General features: G+C 36.5%; 1 protein-coding gene across 5 annotated transcripts; it reads right to left on the bottom strand.

Moving 5' to 3' along the window:
- Positions 1-3,417: 3,417 nt before the first annotated feature.
- On the bottom strand, positions 3,418-9,589 carry LOC6644244. Of its 5 annotated transcripts, none has more exons than XM_023176822.2 (6): positions 8,748-9,589; positions 6,540-6,906; positions 6,008-6,123; positions 5,426-5,947; positions 4,436-4,595; positions 3,418-3,538 (listed from the first exon to the last, which is right to left on the bottom strand). In XM_023176822.2, the coding sequence occupies exons 1-6, from the start codon at positions 9,099-9,101 to the stop codon at positions 3,480-3,482; spliced, it is 1,578 nt and encodes a 525-aa protein (XP_023032590.1). In that variant the 5' UTR covers positions 9,102-9,589; the 3' UTR covers positions 3,418-3,479. The 5 variants fall into 5 exon arrangements, with proteins under 5 accessions (XP_023032590.1, XP_015033509.1, XP_023032588.1 ...); XM_015178023.3 differs by lacking the exon at positions 3,418-3,538 and adding an exon at positions 3,629-3,950; XM_023176820.2 differs by lacking the exon at positions 3,418-3,538 and adding an exon at positions 4,019-4,094.
- Between the last annotated feature and the right edge of the window lie 9,175 nt (positions 9,590-18,764).

An 18,764-nucleotide genomic window follows, 5' to 3' on the forward strand; every position in this document is an offset into this window, starting at 1 on the left:
AGAGTTGCGAAATGAAAGGTCCAGTGGGTTTCAAGTTCCATGTCTGTTTATTATCCAATAGATTTATCGCCATAACACTGCAAGAGTACAGCCTTACATCAGTTATTATGCGTTTGCAGATCGAAATAAGTTATCTTTAATTTGTTTTCTTCAAATGACATATTTAAATCGCTCAAAAAGAGGCCCTTTTGATATGGGGTACGACTTTTTTTTTTTTGGTTTATTTTATATGCCTACACATCCTGTCAAATAGATGATATTCGGCTTTAATGGATGTGCATACAATTTTTTTACCCAAAACAACATACATACATAGATAATACATATATTTTATATACCTGTATTTGGGTCAAGGTAACGTCGAACCGTTTTCAATAAAATACTGGGTATTAGGGGTGTTCTTATTTTCAAAAATTCGAAGTTCACCAAGTGCCGGGAATTTTTTTTCCTTTGAAAAAAATCTCAAAAAAATTTGGGGCCAATCGTATAATGTTTAATGGCGCCCATCTCACCTAAAGTTTTCAGTGTGATGCGCCCATATAAGCATACAAATATCCCAAGAGTTAGCGAGATGGCATGCTATAAAATGTTAGTACCTTGTTAACACAAAAAGAAAAGAAGAATAGAAAAAATTAATTAATTGGTTTTAACTTAAATTTGTATTATTATGACTGACTAGATCACTTTATTTACAGTGGGGTTTTTTTAATAACCTTTAACAACTTGAAGCAATAATTGTTTTTCTTCCTCGTTGTTTGTGAGAACTCTGTTGTATTCCTGTATAAATTTGACTCCCCTTCGCCCATATTATTTACCACAAGAAGATCACGGCAGTATGTCAAACCTTCCACAAATTCAAATGTTTGCTTTCAGTTCGATGGATCCAGTTCAAGTACCAGTTTGTGGTAGCTTAGCTTTCTCAAAAAATCCCTTGTTTTTGATGACACAAAGTCAGACAAGGAGTATTTTTGGAAGTCTACCAAATTAGAGTAATGTCTACTATTTTTGATTTGAACATTTGGTTCCTTGAGTTAAGACTGCTAACCATACGGATTTTTTCTTCGGAGGAGACATTCGAATCAAAAAACGCCAGAGCTATTGAGTCTTCGGCAAGGTACGATAAATGATTGCTCATTTTTTCAATAGTATAGACGAGGTTTCCCCGTCAGTTCTTGCATATTTTAAACAATTTTTTACATGGTTCAGATCATGGAAAGCAGCCTCAGTAGCGTTTGTACACTTAAACCATGCTTTAATGTACATTTTGACTAAGAAAATGCAAACCATTTTTTTCCTTTTTTTACATATGGTGGCGGTACGGTGAGATTATTGGACTGCTGCTCCTGACTAAATTGCATCCGTGGTGTCATAGGACAAGCCATTGACTTGATCAACTATATTCCATTTAAATAGCCTGTCAAAAACTGTCTCAGCAATATTTTTGCGGTTGAAGATTCCACTTTTTGTGCACCTGGGAACTTTGAACCATTGTAGCTAACTAGCACTACGATGCGTTCAAACTACCACATTGTAATATTATCAGTGCTAATAATACAAGTTTAAGTTAAAACCATTAATTAAGAAACATTTATTTCTATTCTTCTTTTCTTTTTGTAAAATAACATCAATAGTGTTAACAAGGTACTAAGTTTTTTATTTCATAGCATGCCATCTCGCTCGCTCTTGCGATATTGAAAACTGAAAACTTTAGGTGAGTTTCGCGCCCATTAAACATTATCCGATCGGCCACAAATTTTTTGGAGATTTTTTTTAGACTAAAAGGAAAAAAAATGCCCGGCACTTAACAAAATATTCATATTTTTTTCCCCCCATACAACTAAGAACACCTCTACTGGTCATTGCCATATTACAATAACTACTTACAATTAGTAGCCCGGCCATGCGTTGGGTTTTGATTTCCTACCACAGTTGGTTTTGTTTTTCGTATTTTTTATTTCGAATTATAAGTGAATACTATAAATTCAATTTAATTCAGCGAAAGAATCGTGTGTTGCTCCTTCACATTCAACCTATAAAATCTTTTTTCATTTAAATAAAAGTGGTCGGCAGACTTTTCCAAGACCATATCTTTAACAATTTTACTTGACCTTAAGCCGGCTAAAAACCAGTTTTGATTCGTTTAAACTAAAACTTTGCAAACTTCAGTTCGGAAAACGATGCATAACTTTTTCAACAATTCAACGTTTCATTTAATTACTTCTATGATAAAAATACGAACACAATTCTTTAATCTAAATCTTATTTTATAGTTATATGAACAATTTTATAATATTTTTTTTTGTTTTTATTCGATTAATGCGAAAATGCGAAAAATACAATTCCACTACACATTTACCATATATATGTATACGCTCTGATTACCATATTTCGGGCTTTAACCTAAAATTTCTGCCTCAATTTGGATGATTGAGAATAATTTACAACCTTTAACAACAATACCAAGTTACTGACATGGCTTTATCAGCACGGTAATTTCATCTGTGAGTAGCAGCTGTTTAATACTTAAAATCCAAAAAACTTGAAGGGTCTCCAAACCATTTTTCTAGTCCGTGGAAAATACTTTCATTAGCATAAATAAAATCGTCTTGCACCTAATTTTTGAATGCGGAAATTATATTAAAAAATGCTGAAGTATGAATGTCTATATGTATGTACATACATATATAAGATGTATGTATGTATGTGTATGGTTCTGCACCATGTTAATGAGTCATTACACATGCAACATATACGACATACACACATTTATATGGAGGGGCGAGGAGGGGTCGGAGAGAAACACAAACTTTTTACCACAATTTGTGGAACGTGAATATGGCTAAAATGCGGCAAAACGTATATGAATTCAGAAACAAAACGAAAAACAGCAAAAATAATGCAATAATAGTTAAAATGGCACATGTTCTCCACACGCCAAAAAGAGAACGTAGAGGTGAGAAAGAGAGAGCTAGCTTATATTGTATTTATAGCCAGAGGCTAGAGAAAAGTTCTTCCTATGTTTTGCAACCCAAAATTTGTTGTCCTTAGGATCCTGAATACGAAATTCGGCTAACCGATGTTATAATACCCTTAACAGTAACATAATAGTCTTCCTTTGTTTCTCTCCGAAATCTCCTTTATCTCTCCTCAGAAACGGATCGTTTCATTTGCCTTTTGAGAAAGGAGAGGCATATGTAAGTCCTAGTCGAAGATGCCCTCTCCTAGGGTATTAGATTGCCAGTAGTTTTGAAAATTGCTTTCATTCATTATTCTTTCGTTCGTGCAAATTAATTTTGCATGTAATTTCGTTGTTAAATAAAATGAAATTAATGTATATGACAGGAGTTAAAAACACGAAAGCAAAAGAACACGTTGCATAAGGGAATATTCCACAACTGATTCAAGGTTTGTTTAGTTTGCATTTATGTATATTTATTATATCATTGATTGTACGATTGATTGTATTACAAATGATGGGATTAATAACGATATTGAAAACTGGGATCCGACCCATAGACAATGCAACCGCATGGATAACCTGCAAGAGGCGTTCATTTAATAAAAAAGGAAATAAATATCACAAAACAATTAAGAAACAATATGGTTAAACAATTAAAACAACAACAAATTACAATAGTTACAACAGAATATTTGACAAATTTATTTGTGTAGACCAAAAGGGTTATACATATGCAGATATAAAATATTTCTCTATAAAGTTAAATTCACTCGTTTTCAATCTGTTTTTGGAAGCAGATCATGCATTTAATATCGAAATGGCTTATTATTGTGGGTATTTGTGTGTTGCTTGGCCAACACCCTGTACAGACACATATGTATGAGTACATGTTTATATGTATGTGTGTCTGTGTGTACTGTATAAGAACCAATCTAGCCGCCAAATAAGGGAAAACGAGTCCAAACTACTTGCCCAATGCTGTTTATGGCAACTGCAAAATTTTACAACTAATTGTGAGTATTCAATTCGCTTGTTTGCCAAACAAAACACAAAATAAATTGGTTTTAGTAGATAGTAGAATATACCAAAAATATACCAAAAATCAACTGACCAGTTTAACATTATGGACTAACATCTGAAATAAAAGAGATTTTCCATTGAAAGGCAAATTATATATATTGAATCTGTGTAGTTCGAATTTTGTTACTTGAAAGCGTCTATGCATAACCAATAAGTCAAGTTTTGGTAGCTTAGTGGTATTTTAGCAAATGGAAAATTATGCAAAAAGAAAAACAGGAAAGCCTCTAGCTGCAACAGACATATACTTAAATTAAATACATGTATTCCCTAATGTATTAAATTCTTTTTTCACAACCCTGACACATTGATTTAGTTACATAAAATCGAGACACATTTAATAATCATAGCGCTCAGATGCCAACACCCAATGGACAAAATTGCAACACTTGAACTTGCCTCGCGGTTTGCATTGCAAATGCTCTTTGATGTACTGACAGGGACACTGGAATTGGCCGCAATGTCGGCCGGGTTCGATGGGGGTGACATCCACCAGTCCCCGCAAGGCCTCCATGCCCCAACGCGAGCCGTATCTCAGATAGAGCTGCAATCCACGTTCCTACAATGACAGTTTTGGTTAGAGAAAAACAGAGAGAAAGAGACAGAAGACATATAGAGGAAAGAGAGATATTGAGGTGATAATGGGAAACATGAAGACTGATAAAAATATCATATTAGAGACGTAGAGATTGTGCTAGTTAAATGACGTAGATGATATCGATGTGAGGAGGTATGGAAGTTAAACTTGAGATTATTGAAAATAGTTTAGCATACTTTTGGGCTGAAAGTGCAATAATTAGTAGTGGAATTTTTTTGACAAACATTTAAATACATTTTTATATCTAAGCCAAATTCGTTCCGTTTGTCTTAACACTCAAATAAATAGACAAATTTCCAAGTGTTTGGATTTCTTGTTTTTCCTTTAATCAGCAACATAAAATTACATATACTTTCTGTCATTCGTCGTTTTCTGTTGTGGTTTTCATAGCCAACAGCCCATGCAATTGATGCCGCAGCATTGACGATGCTGGAGGCTGATCTTTATTTTGTTGCGCAACAACTCCTCCTCATATTGGCATGGGCAAATCGAGGACTGCAGGTGGCGGGGTGTCTCGTGTACGCCAGCCTCCTGAACGGTCCAGTCGAGGCGACGTCGCAGGAAATCCTTGCCCCAACGTTGTAGGTAACTGAGGAACAGTTCCTGGGCAACAGCCTGGGATAATGCAGAATGAGTTAAGTTGTGAAGTGCATGAGAGACAGATAGATAGATGGAGAAATAGAGAGAAAAATTGTCACCCAGAAGATAATGTGAATGCGACAGATGATCGAAAGACTACTCAACTCACTACCCCAGATTTGCACAGATTGACGTTGAACTGGCAAGCTCACCTGTTTGCGGGACAACCTCACTGGCTGAGTACCCTGAATGACTATGTCATTCACATCAATGTCCAATTTGGCCTCCCATCCCGCCTTAATGGCATCACCGCCATTCTGCTCCGTGTGCTCGAGGAATTCATTCAAGAAGTTAACACACTGCGTGGCATCGAAGTACATGAAGCACAAGTTGACCTTATGACAGGAGATCCGTCCACGATCGTCAAGCACCAAAAGTATCTTGTGTCGCATTAACTGCTTATTCACCCGAGCCAAGCACTTTTCAAGCCCACGCGAAAGCCTCAATTTAACCCACATGCAGAGGAAAATGGCAGCTGCATTCAGAAATAGCCAACCCACTCCCAGGGAGAACAAGGCAACGCCCTGGAGGCCAGAGAATAACAGTGCCAAAAGCACTGTGAAAGCGAACAGGATCCAACAGACCAGAATGCGCTTATAGCATATATTGTACACGGTAAAACGATAATCATTGACCAAAGTCTCCATGGCATTCACATAATCCTCCACGGTAAGCTAAAGTGAAAAAAAAACACATCAGTTTAATTGCCTCATAACGGGACTGGATCTACTTACTGTCAATCCCTGGGCCATCAACTCTTCGGGCACCAGCTCAGGACGAAATATGGCAGGCGTGATCCAGGGCCATTTCGTGTTGGCCGGGAGCAGAGTTACAATAACATCGCCATTAGCTACGAATATATATAAATTGCATTAAATTACTAAGAAGTTTTGATAGCTTAAAAAAACCCTATGGGCATTTTAATTACTCTCGTTAAATGCTACATTTTTACACATTCTAGCATTTCGATTCATCATGCCCCTCAAATGAGAATTTTAAGTTCGTTAGGTTATTTGTCTCATAAATAAACACTACACAAAAAATAAAACACAAATTTCAGAATTATTATAAGAAAGTTGACGAATTGGCATTGCAGTTTTTGCTACTATGAGTAATAGATTTAGCTGTTAATTGGTGGATCAAATGTAGTCTATTTAAGTTACAGGTGAGACAAATTGTAGTTCTTTACTCAGCTGTTATATTAAGAATTGAAGCACTCGATCCATTTTACATTTAGTCGAACAGCTTGGTTCCCCTTATGCTTACCAAAACCCTCGCGAATGCGACCCGTTGACAGTTCAATTGTGCGCATGCCAGCAGATTGATCCGCAGGAATGGCAATGCTGGTGGCTCCATTTCCATTCTGGTGACTGGACAGAGCCGAAGATGAGGAAGACGCACCCCCAGCTGTTGAAGTCGAGGTGGCTGAGGCTGCACTTGCTTTTTGGTTTATTAACTGCTGTGGTGGGTGCTGATGGCGGGATGGGCTGGGGCCGCTGGCACTGCCACTGCCACTCCCACTGCCGGATGCATTCAGATTAACGTGCGTACTCTCAGTTGTCAAAACAGCGGGCGCCACATCCGGTAAAGAGGCAGATGCAGTTGCTGTTGTTGTTGAGGAAACTGCCGAGCGCTGTGGAAATTGTAAGAACAATAGGGGTAAGTACTTGGTCTTGCCCTTAAGATGCCGGAAGAGAGAGACACAGAGAGATTGGCCTCATGCAGAGGGTGGCGAACGAAGGGAAAAAGAACATGCTGAAATATTATGCAAATTCTACAGAGAGAAAAATCAATTCCTACTATTGATTTCAAATCATCGAAGGGTCATGGTAACAATAAACGTTAATTCCAATTTAGAATTGCAAAATGAAACCCCCCGAAATGAAAATCATTTTAGTCAGTTTGTCACGTACCCAGAACCGAATATAGATAATTCAAGGCAATTGAGTGAGCTTATTGGAATTGCTGTTCGTTTTAGTTTCTTCAACCGACTATGTACAATTCAAAGTGTTCAGATCAGCTTTAATTTATAGTACTTACTCATTCGAAGCTACAAATAAACCTAAATTTTTTAGCCGCAACCTCACATGATAAAAGCGAAAAACACATAATGCAAAAACTGAATAAACTAAAAGGAATTTAGTAATTAACACCAAACACAAAATTTGTATGAAAAGTATATGTACCTCCAATTCTTTAAAGTTTACTCTTTATATTCAACATGAATCGGTCAGTTCGTTCAGCTTTATCTATTAAAACTATTTTGCTACTAGGTAGCTTTGAGTTAAGAACAATTCTGAATAAATATGAAAAAACTAACTGATTCTAAGAAGAAAAATATTTTGAAAAACTTATTTGTACAGTTTCCTCTATTGAAGCTAAATCATTTTTGAATCATTTCGGCTATTGGGAATTCTACAAAGAAGTGTGAATTAAAATATATATTACTTTTCTTTGTTTGTTTGTATGAGTCCCTTTTTAAAGGGTTTCAAATACATTTCAATTGAACCTGCTTGAGTTTAATACTTTCTGGATAAATTTTTTCTGATTTTGTGTATATTTCGACGTTTTCAATAACAGTATCTTGGCGGCACTGCAGCTTAGATTACATTTTTAGCATTGCAATGCATTGGCTCAGTCGGCAAAGAAGAAGAAGAAGAAGAAGAAGAATAAAAATAATAAACATGTTTACTGTCTACTTCTGTTTGTTGGAACAAATATTGACACTGAAAATGCTGTGGAAATGTTTAAACAAATGCCTCCCCTAGCCAAACACAGAGATCGTGTTTAAATACTAATAAACATAGAAAACAAAAAGTTAATTTTGTATATTGTTAATGGCTCCGTCTAGCTCTTGCCTTCTCCCCCCACTCGCCCCGCAATTCTTCCAAGAAGTTGGCCCCGTGACGTGTCACTCCAGGGGGGGATGGAGTGGGAGAGTGAGTCAAATCACGGAACTCCACCGGATGGGCTTGAACTTCAACTTCTCATACTAAGTTCTGCCTTCAATCGCATTGCCGTTTGTTCTAAGCCCTTTAATTTGTCATGCTTGCAACGCAGACACCAGATGAGAGAGAGAAAGAAAGAAATATCAGAACAAAAAAAAACCTTAAGAGTTTCGTAACAACTTCATTAGTCAACTTCAGAACCGCACAGTGAACTATCGCTAAGGCAAGTTCTAGTTGAACTATTTATAAATTTCTTAAAAAAGTCTCATTCATTTTCTGTGGAAATTATCATCCCAGCTATTTACATTACATCTTTTTTTTGTGTTTGACTGATAACTGAGCGATCTTCTTAGTAAGTGTTTACTGTGACCACAGCAGTTAAGTTTATTTACAGAAAGGGCCACATATTGGAATTGGAATGCTACGCAATGCGTTTGGGTCACCCCCATGACAAATAACGAGTAAGTGAGAAGGGAAGAGTTGTGAGACGCGAGAGAGAGATTCTCGGTGAGAGAGAGTTACTCACTTGGACAGGTGTTGTTGTTGTTGTTGCTTCTACCTCCGTTGCTGTTGCTGTTGTTTGCTGCTGATGGGGACTGCGCGAGCGCGCACGTCTGTTGTTGTTACTGCTCACTACGGACGGCGGCGGCGGCAGAGATAACTTGTTTTGTTGTTGTTGTGTGGCATCTCCAAAGTTGCTGCTGCCGCTACCATTACTGTTATTATTCTTTTCACTGCTATCGGCCTCATCGTCGAATTTAACCCAATTTTTGGGCGTCTGCTTCTCATCATCCTCATTATGATCATCGTTGAGGCTGACATCCTGCAGCGGATGCGTTTGCGTGCGCGGCGGCTGGGCCTTGATATCCTCTCCCTCCATTTGCGGAATGTGGAATGTGAGCGTCGAGTCGTTCAACGCGCGTGCCTGGAATCTGCGATTTGGGCTGGTCGTGTGACTTTGACAAATGCAACTACGCTTCTCTTGCTGCCGCTGCTGCTGCTGCTACTATTGTTGTATTTTAGCGTACTTTTCGCGTTTTGCCTTTCGCTTACATAACCTCAATATCAATTCACACTTGAGTTGCTGCTGTTTATAAATATGCCCCCAGCCACTGTTCTCGCCGTTTCAATATTCTCTCACTGCCCCGCAACGCTTGGCTTACGTGTTGACCGCTCACGCGTTGTAGTCGAACTGCTGTTGCTGGCAACGGTTAAGGCACACCCAGCCACAAAAACAACAACAAAACCTATACACACATGAGATTGGAAGAAGCAATTTATTCAAAAACCAGAAAGCTCGGCTTGACTTGGCTTAAAGGCGCGCTCAGAGATTTTGGGGCCCAGTCGTTCCGTTCCGTTTCCACACGTTTCCGTATCTCTGCCGCAGAAGCACAACTGAGCTCAACACTCACCTGTTGGTAGATATCAGCTTTAGCTGAGCTTTCGCTCATGTCGCTCTCTCGTTCCCACTCTCTCTTTTTCTTACTCTCTGCTAACTCATTCATTAGTCTTTCGTATACCCTGCACTCATAAAGTTAAGTGGGTATATATTAGTTGTAATATCTTTGATATCTAGACTATTTCGTAATTGGTTTGATTAGTTTCTAAAATCGGTTTGCAATCTATTTTGAGAAAACTTACCATGTAGTTGTGGCTTGAAATAATATATCTTTTCGATTCAAATCACTTCTGATTTCCTTTGTCAAGTACAACACGGTATCTTTGTGACGACTTAATGCCAATTGGGCCCTCTCACATGACAAGTTTTTGCTTTTTAAGTATCTGTATCTTTCTTTTTCATTTCCACACAATTCTCTTCTCCCACTTATCTCTGTGACTCACAATTTGTTTAATGATCACTTTTTTGTTATTGTTTTGCTTTTTATCTTTTTAATCATGTTGTTTGCCTCTTTCAGAGATCTCTGGAGTAGAAAATTTCTCAAATATACAATATTTGTTTTCATTTCGTTTTATTTGCCACGCAGCGGCTTCTCATTGCAAAAGACAGAACTCGAAAAGTTCTGTTATCAGGGCGAAAACGAAAGGTGAAATGCATTTCATTTTATTTCCATGTCAAAGTAATCGGTCAAAATTGTAAATTTTATGCTGCTCTTATGGCCCAAGTCAAAAAACCCACAATCCACACCTTTTGAAATTTAGATTTCAAAATTTTATAATGGGTTTTATTCGTTAAGAGTATATAGCCCGTTAATCGGGTTAAATGTGAATGACTTTAAAGATATATTCTAGTTCTGACAAAAAAGCTATCGGGAAAAAATCATTGCAACTTCAATTGAAATGTCAAATTTATTGCATTAACAAAATATGTACCTACATACATATATAGTATTCGCTAGTTCGATTAGTAAGGTAAATATCTAAAAGGATAATGTCCTTGATTAACTATTAATATGGTTGGTTTTTAATGAAATTTTCACAAAAATAAATTACAAATTTTTTGAGGTGATAGTGACATATCTACACATGTAGAGGGGAAAATACAGAAAAAAGTGCACAAGTGTATTTTTGGTTGAAACAGATGTAAGGCACAGTTGATTTTACCCGGAAAATTAAAAACTATTCGAAGGGGTTTAATCACTAACGAAGAAAGAATTGGTTGCGCCTAACGATTGGGGAGCCACTTCTTAATGGGGAGTCTAGTTACCATTTTAAAATGCATTCTGATGGCCCCCAAGGGTATGCATTTAAAAAAGGAGGAATCTGCAGTTGCAAGCATTGCCGTTCTTTTTAGTTGGAATTCTTTTAGCGTTGAAGATTTGGTATGGCCATTACAACTCTGCAATTTTTAGCGAAGTTTGCTGATGCTAAAACTTGGTGGTTTTTGAAGTAGCTTTACAGACAACTTGTTCACCTTTTTTGCTGCCTATGATTAAAAATTTTATAAATTAGTCCGATTTTTTGACTTTAAGCTGCCTAAAACCCAGTTTTTATTTAAAAGAACTTTATATTTGCTTTTTTTTAAACGCCTAGGTTTATATCTCTCAAGTGTTCATCGGAAAATGGTTGTAAAAAATCAACCAACAATACTTGCTAATGAGTTAAGGTGTTTTCAGCGTCACATGATATCCTGACGTAGATGAGCCAGTAGGCTAGTCCCTTGTTTTTATCATTGGATTTAGTAGTGTACATTTTTATGTTATTGGTAAATTATTCAATTTTGTATTTTTTTAAATACTTCCCTATTAAACTAACTTAAAGTCTAAACAAATGCTAAATATTTGTAAACATTATTAGTGAAAAACGGCCCCAGTGGCCAGTCATAGCTCGATAATTTCATTTGGACAGCTGCACTTAAGTGCTGGGGCCCGAAAGATTTCGAATGTTTGCATCTCACATCTTTTGCGACGGCATTTAGTGTCTCTCCCCCGCAGTCTCCCCCAGGAAAACGGGTTGAATGTAACAGTTTCAAATATTTCTGTGCCAGGCCATAATTTGCTTAACAACTTTGCCAATAGTTGGCATACCCCACACCCACCGCAACCTTCTGCTCGTTTGGCTCTTGGCCAATTTCTTTTCAACTGTTCGACACTAGCCGTTTATATAATAATTTTCCAACATAATTTATGGCCAAGCAAAAGTTTTTCTGCGGCTGCCCAGTCGAACAATTGCCACTATAATGTTGTGTGGTTGGTCCTCTTGCATTTCACATTTTATTTTTTGCCAAAAAAAGGAGAAAAATAAATGAAATTATTTGTTGGGCAGGCCAAAAACTATGTGGACCAAGCCATAAATTTGAATGTTTGCTCGCCGCGCTTATCGAAAAGGAACATGAAAATAAGGTCCGAAAATATGCATAAAGAGCGTCTCTGAATACCTCTGCCAATATCAAATTGATATTCAATTGTATGTAAGTATCTACAAATGCATATAAAACGTAAAAATAGCTTTGAACAAGCATTTCTCCAGTGGTCAAGACATTGAAGTATTCAACGGGCTTTTCTAACTACAATTATAGAAATTGTAGAATTGTAGATTTAGTAGGTCTCCACTGTTCCCTCCCGATAACGTAATACTGAAAGGTAGTTCCGTCGAGGATAATGGAACTCATTCTGTTTTTTGACTACTTAAATCTGACAGTCGAAAAAGGTTCAGAGAAATGGTCTTCAAAATTCGGAAAAAATCCATAAATGCGTTTTTGTTTTTTTAGCTAGGACTGTTCTCTTGAATCATGGGAAAGTAACTACGGTATTAAAGAAAATGAAATTTTGAAAGACACAAAAGCAAACTATAAAATGCTTATTATTACCCATACATTGTCACTATTTTAAAAGACTTCCATGTGATCAATGATATAAAAGATAGTCAAACATATTTTGCTGTATCTTGGAAAGCAAGATACTGTAGAAATGCTGTAGAAATGGAAAGCAAACCAACAAATGTCATTAGAAACCAAAAGATTAAAAGACATCATTATATTACCCTACAGTTATGGGCTCAAGAAACCCCAGTCCCCTTCACACATGAATTCACTAAAAAGTTTTCGGGAAGATTTATTAGATTTCGTCCTAATCCAACTATCATAGAGCAGCTTTGCAAAAATGGAGGTCCATTACAAACTGGACAAAAAATGGAAAGGGGTAAATATTGACATTCTATTCAACAGCCTTTGGACGATTTGATGCCTAATCATCTTCACTAGATTTATGCTTAAAAATAACATTCCAAAATTTGAACACGAATTAGTTTAAAGGACCAAAGTCAATGAATGCACATATAATTTGGAACTATGAATATATATAACAGCGTTTTGGTTTAAGGTTGATAAAACTTTGCAACTTTTTTGTTTTCTTACCAAACTTTATGCTGTAAATGCAGTCACATTCTGAGATACAGTTAAACAATATCCTTTTTCAATTTGTGGTATTAAACTAGTAAAGCTCGTTGTTGGTATCTTTGTATCTCATAGCATCACCTGCATTTTGAGCCATGTTTGAGAATGGATTCGCGGAAAACTAAAATCTAAAAGATGCTCAACTCAAAGGCATTATTTCTTTTCTTTCTACTGTTGTTTACTGAAATATGGACATTTTACATTAGTCTACTGAACTTTCAACCTTTATAATTACAATATTTTAACTTTTGCTTGGAATAAAGAGAGAGAGAGCCCATCCAATGTTGCAATGCTATTCATTAAATGATTAACTATTGTCGTTTGTTTTGAATTACTCCATGTTTGTATGTACTTCAAATGACGCTTTATCGATAGTTCAGACAATTATACATACATCGGTTGTCGCGATTAGCACACCCAATGCTTCCTACATTTGAAGCTTAATATCAGCCAATCGCGTGATCCTTTTGGAATGATTTTTGTGTAATTAGGACTTCACATATTTTTTTAAAAAGAAAAATTATATTTAGGTTATTAACTTTATTAATAACGTTTTAAGAGAATATTATCTAAATTAATATAAAAAACCGACTTAAATTTTTGCGCCAACCGATTAGCACACCCACTCAAAAATGTCGAAATATGTAGAAAAATGGGCTTCGAACCGCATCACAAAATTTTGTATTGTTAATTCAATCTGTTTTACCTTATTTATAAACAAAATTAATAATGTGTTGTGCCACCAAGGTTAAGTACGACCTCATACATCCTTTTGGGTAAAGAGTCATACAATTGTTGAGTGTAGGCTAATGAAATGGTGCTCCAGGCATTTTTAATACCTTCTATTAGCTCTATTTCAGTTGTATATTGCCTTCCTGATTCGTATACTTTACGTGCCAGCCATCCCCAAACATTTTCAATAATGTTCAGATCAGGCGAGTACGGGGGCCAATTTAGCAAAGGTACGTTTTGACGTCCAATCCACGACTTTACAACTCTGGACGTATGAATAGGTGCGTTATCCTGCTGGAATTTCCACTTCAAGGGTCCAAAAATTTCCTTTATCGCAGGAAAAGCCGTTTGCAATACCCCATTGTATGCTGTGGCATTCATTCGACTTGTCAGAAATTGAAGTTCTATGGTTCCATAATAGGTAATTGCTCCCCACACCATGACACCACCAGCACAGCTGTGCAATCGATCCAAAGCAAGCTCTTCCTTTCTAAGATCGTGAAAGTAGTACGAATAGCCATCCGGACCCTCTTAATTAAATTTTTTCTCATCCGAAAAGACAATAAGTCGCCACTCCTTAGTCCAGGTCATATTCGATCGACAAAATTCAAGCCGCTGATTCTTACTTTTTGCGTTTAGAGGTGTTTTTTTTTTTTAATTTAAGGCGTTTTATGTATTTTGCGTTTTTAATAATGCGTTGCACAGTCCGCACACTCGACTTATTATTGAAGAAGGCCGACCTTTCATGTTTTTCCCATAAGAGTGTTCGTTTTTCAAAAATGAGGTAATAACTTTACGGCTGCGTTTAATAACTTTTCGATATTTGTGAGATTGAAAGTCAACATTCTATGTAAGCCTTTATTCGACCTTTTTCTGCCTCATCTAACTGCTTTGCTTTTCCCATAATTAAGTAATTTCGATTTATTTAATTCAAAATTGATCAAATTACAGCTTTCACACAAAAATCCACACTAAAAGGAAAGTGTGCTAATCGGCTGTCGCAGAAAAAATGCATGATTTTTTCATTTATTTCTAAGAAAAAATAAAGACTACCTAACGGTAAACTTCCAGAGCATGCTATTTGTTTTTATACTAAGTACAAATGCAGATAAATGATAGAAAAATATAAAGAGCATGATAGAGATTTACAGTTACTTGTTATTTATATTTCCTCTGAGAGGTACACCCTGTTACCTAATCGGTTCCCGCGCAGTGTATTTATTCTTTTTTTATTTGTGTTCTCGGTTTTGTTACTTCAGTTTATTTTGCAATTATCGGTTGGGATCTTAAATTTAATCTTTAATGTAAAGGCCAATGATATCGTTCAAATATATATTTTATGCCAGCTATAAGCCATAAAATCACTCAACAAGCCGTAAATCCTATTTCCTTTGCTCTTGCCGTCAAACCACAAGACAAGACACAAAAATTGCAGTAGCTGCCAATGCTTGGCGAGGCAGCCAAGCAAAGAGTCAGAGTCTAATTAGGCCAAATTAATTGCCTGCGCTTTTGACACTTGCACAAAAAAAGGAAGACTTAAGTGCCAGGCAGTTGGAGAAGGCAAAGTCAACAAGACAGGCAACGGCCGTCGAAACGAGACCAACAAGTACAACACTCTAAAGTCTATTTGCCACCTTCAATCCGAACCCTTGCCAACAGAGTCCTTAGCCCTCAGCCATCAGCATTAGAAGAGCAAGAATAATGTTGGCTAATTTGTTGGTCGCCGTCGTCTTATTAACCCCCAGAAAACAGAAATAATAAAAATAAGAATGCCGAGACGAAGATGCTGCAAAACTTTTTGGCCGACGCCAGAATGTCCAACGGGCATATAAATTAGCTGAGACAGAAGTTTCTCACTTTTGGCCATCTACCCTGGCGGCCTCTGCAATGGCAGCTTGTCTTTTGAAAAGGCAGGCAAAAGTTTTGGCATCAAAAAATGTTTTCAAATTAAGTTAATTTATATAATATAAACACACTAAACACGCTTAATGAGTGTCTATGGCCGACAAGAGCGAGAAGCTGTGGAAATGGGCAAAGGGGCGTGGCTGTGGCATTACTAGAAACTCCCACAAAACATACTCTACCTATGTTGTATGTATGTATGTATCAGCATATTTCGTTGGCATGGTTGAGCATTTTTGATTTGCTTTCTCGTCCACCTTTTAAATCCCTTTTTTGGAAAATGGTAAAACTTTTGCCAACTTCATCTTCTTCTTCTTCTTCTTCTTGGTGGTGCTGTTGCTGTTGTTGTTGTTGTTGTTAATGTTGCTGGTGGCTCTTGTTGTTCTTGTCTTCACAGTTCGCTTGTGAAATTAACGTGACTTGCATAACGCCCCAAAAGTATGCAACGCGGCTGTAAAGTGTCGCCAAGTTTTTCCTCTCTCGTTTTCGTACAAAACAAAACAAAAAAATTATCAAAAAACAAAATGCAGCAACTGGGGAAACGTGTCACAAACTTTATGCTCCCGCCACGCGTCACGCACGCGATTTTCGCTTAGTTGTTTGTCACTTTGTCGCCTCTCGTTGCCCCCTCCACACTCGGTCCACACTTGCACTTGCACGCTGTGTTGGCAAAGAAAAATCGCCCTGCAAATTAAGTGAGTTGCCATTGCAGCCAAGAGCATAAATTACCAAGGGCTCGCTGAGATTTCCAGTGAGCCGAATTTAAAGCACTTGAAAGACAAAAATATTTTGAATCGTTGACTCTGTTGTTGCCTTTGTTTCTTTAAAGAAATATTATTTTGAAGACATCTTTTAGCCACTATAATTTTTGACAGTTGGATAGGGCCAGTGGAATTCAATGCTTCAGTTTAAATTCTGAAGGATATTCATAGTAAGCGTGTAATGTATATAAAATATAGTGAAATACACGAACATATAGGTTACTTTTGATATCTATAAATAGATACCTAAAGGTCAACCACAAATATTATTATTATTATTATTAAGAAATTTGCGCGAAATTGTAAATTTCACGTAACTTGAGAAATTAAGCTATAGCAACTAAGGCCTTAAGCTTATTGGCTGTATGTTTAACATTAAATTAAATTAAATTAACATTTAAGTAATATTGTTATTTACATTTACATTTGTATTGACTGTATGGCTAAATTAGATGGTAGAGATTGGTAGCTTCTAGGAATTCAAAAGTTTCTTCTAAATGTTGGTATGACGTTATTTCTTTTATTGTTGATTTAAGAAATTTTGATCTCTCCTGTTTGAATAACGGTCAATCAATAAGTATATGGGAAATGGTGCGTTGCACTGTGTATATATTTGTGTGTCCCAGTCTGATTCTGGTAAATTTCAATATATCAGTTCGAGAGATGTTAATTGTTGTTTTGTCTTGGGAAACGTTCTTGTAGTGTTGCTATGTATTGGTGAATATTAGTTCCTTGTATGTCTTTGTGTTTTGTTTCAGGAAGTTTATGATATCCGTGGGGTTATGAGTATTTCCGTAATGAGAGGGAACATTTTAGCGTTTTTGGCTGCTTCGTCAGCTGTCTCGTTCTCTGTTATTCCACAGTGACAGGGGAACCAAAGCAGTGATATCTTGTTATTTTCGAATTTGTTTAAAGTGTTCCTAATGCATGTGGTATAGTAGCTCTGTTTATTGATGTTGTTTATTGCTTGTAGTGCGGAAAGGTAGTCTGAACAGATGGTGAATTTACCTCTTTGATTGCTGGCATATATGCAAATCTACTTGAATCCTAGAAAGAATAATATATTGAAATTTTAACTTTTTGCGTACAAAAATGAGTTTATAAGCAAGTCGACTTTGTAGAGCTTGGTAAGCATTATAGGTTTTTTTTTAATGTAGGTATTAACCAAATTAGTTTACCCGTAATCAGTCTCAATGCGTTGTTTGAAATATCAAACATAAATTTTTATATATGTAACTTCATACAAAACTGCAGTGAAAAAAGAAATACCGAGTGGCCGAGACGAATCCTTAAAACAAAAGAAAATGTATTTCCATGGAGATCCCCGAGCTTGACGAATATATGCAGTGACAAAAAATCTCAAATGTAAATAAAAGAGTCTCTTAATTTTGTTTATCCTTGATAGAACACATAAAATACTAGAAAATATTTTGAAATGTGAATTGTAAAACATTTGATCTTGTTCGACTTATTAAGCATTTAAAATGCTTTTTTGTGTTCAAAAGTAGAGTGAGTGGTTAGATTGCACATATTATTCATAGCCAGGATCAACAGTTCATCGCAATCTTTAAGTACCAAATCAGTCTCTCGGATTGCCACATACAAACATTCTTAATCAAAAAATCAAAATTGTTAAAGGACTCAATTTCTTTTTAGCCCATTTGAACAGGCGTTTTGATTTTAAGATCTCGAAGATATCTTTTAGCATGAAATTTTCAATTCTTGGTTCTTTGTACTTCTGAGTAATTTTTACATTATTAAAAAAATCGAACTAATTAAAAGAGTTTCTACTCAAAATATGAAAAGTTATGAGAAGGTAAAAGATTAGAATCAAATATCTCTATCTTTCATATGACCCATCGACTACAAAATCCAACCATTTAACGGTGTTGACTCTTACCTAATAATTAATACTAACTAGAGCTCTATCATGTGACTTGATAAGACAGAGTTTTATAAATATTTAAGCAAACCCTGCTTCATTGGAAGTCGTATATATCATTCTATTTTATAGCCTGAACCACTTGTGCATTATTCCAACCAATGCCGCACTTGAAAAACCACTCGAGTTTATAATAATTTACAACATGTTGCAGTCTCTCAGCCACAGGAGCAGTCACACAACCTCAAAACATGATGAAGTCTAGTTCACAATGAAACTGACACTACCACAAACATTTACGTCGACCCAACGAGTTTGTGTCTCGGTGGATGTCTCTGTGTGTGAGTGTATGTGTGTGGGTTGGGGGCAATGTTGCTGTTGGCACATGTCACCTTTTATAAAACGTAAAATCAC

Source organism: Drosophila willistoni, assembly GCF_018902025.1.
Source record: "Drosophila willistoni isolate 14030-0811.24 chromosome 2R unlocalized genomic scaffold, UCI_dwil_1.1 Seg167, whole genome shotgun sequence".
Taxonomy (NCBI): Eukaryota; Metazoa; Arthropoda; class Insecta; order Diptera; family Drosophilidae; genus Drosophila; species Drosophila willistoni.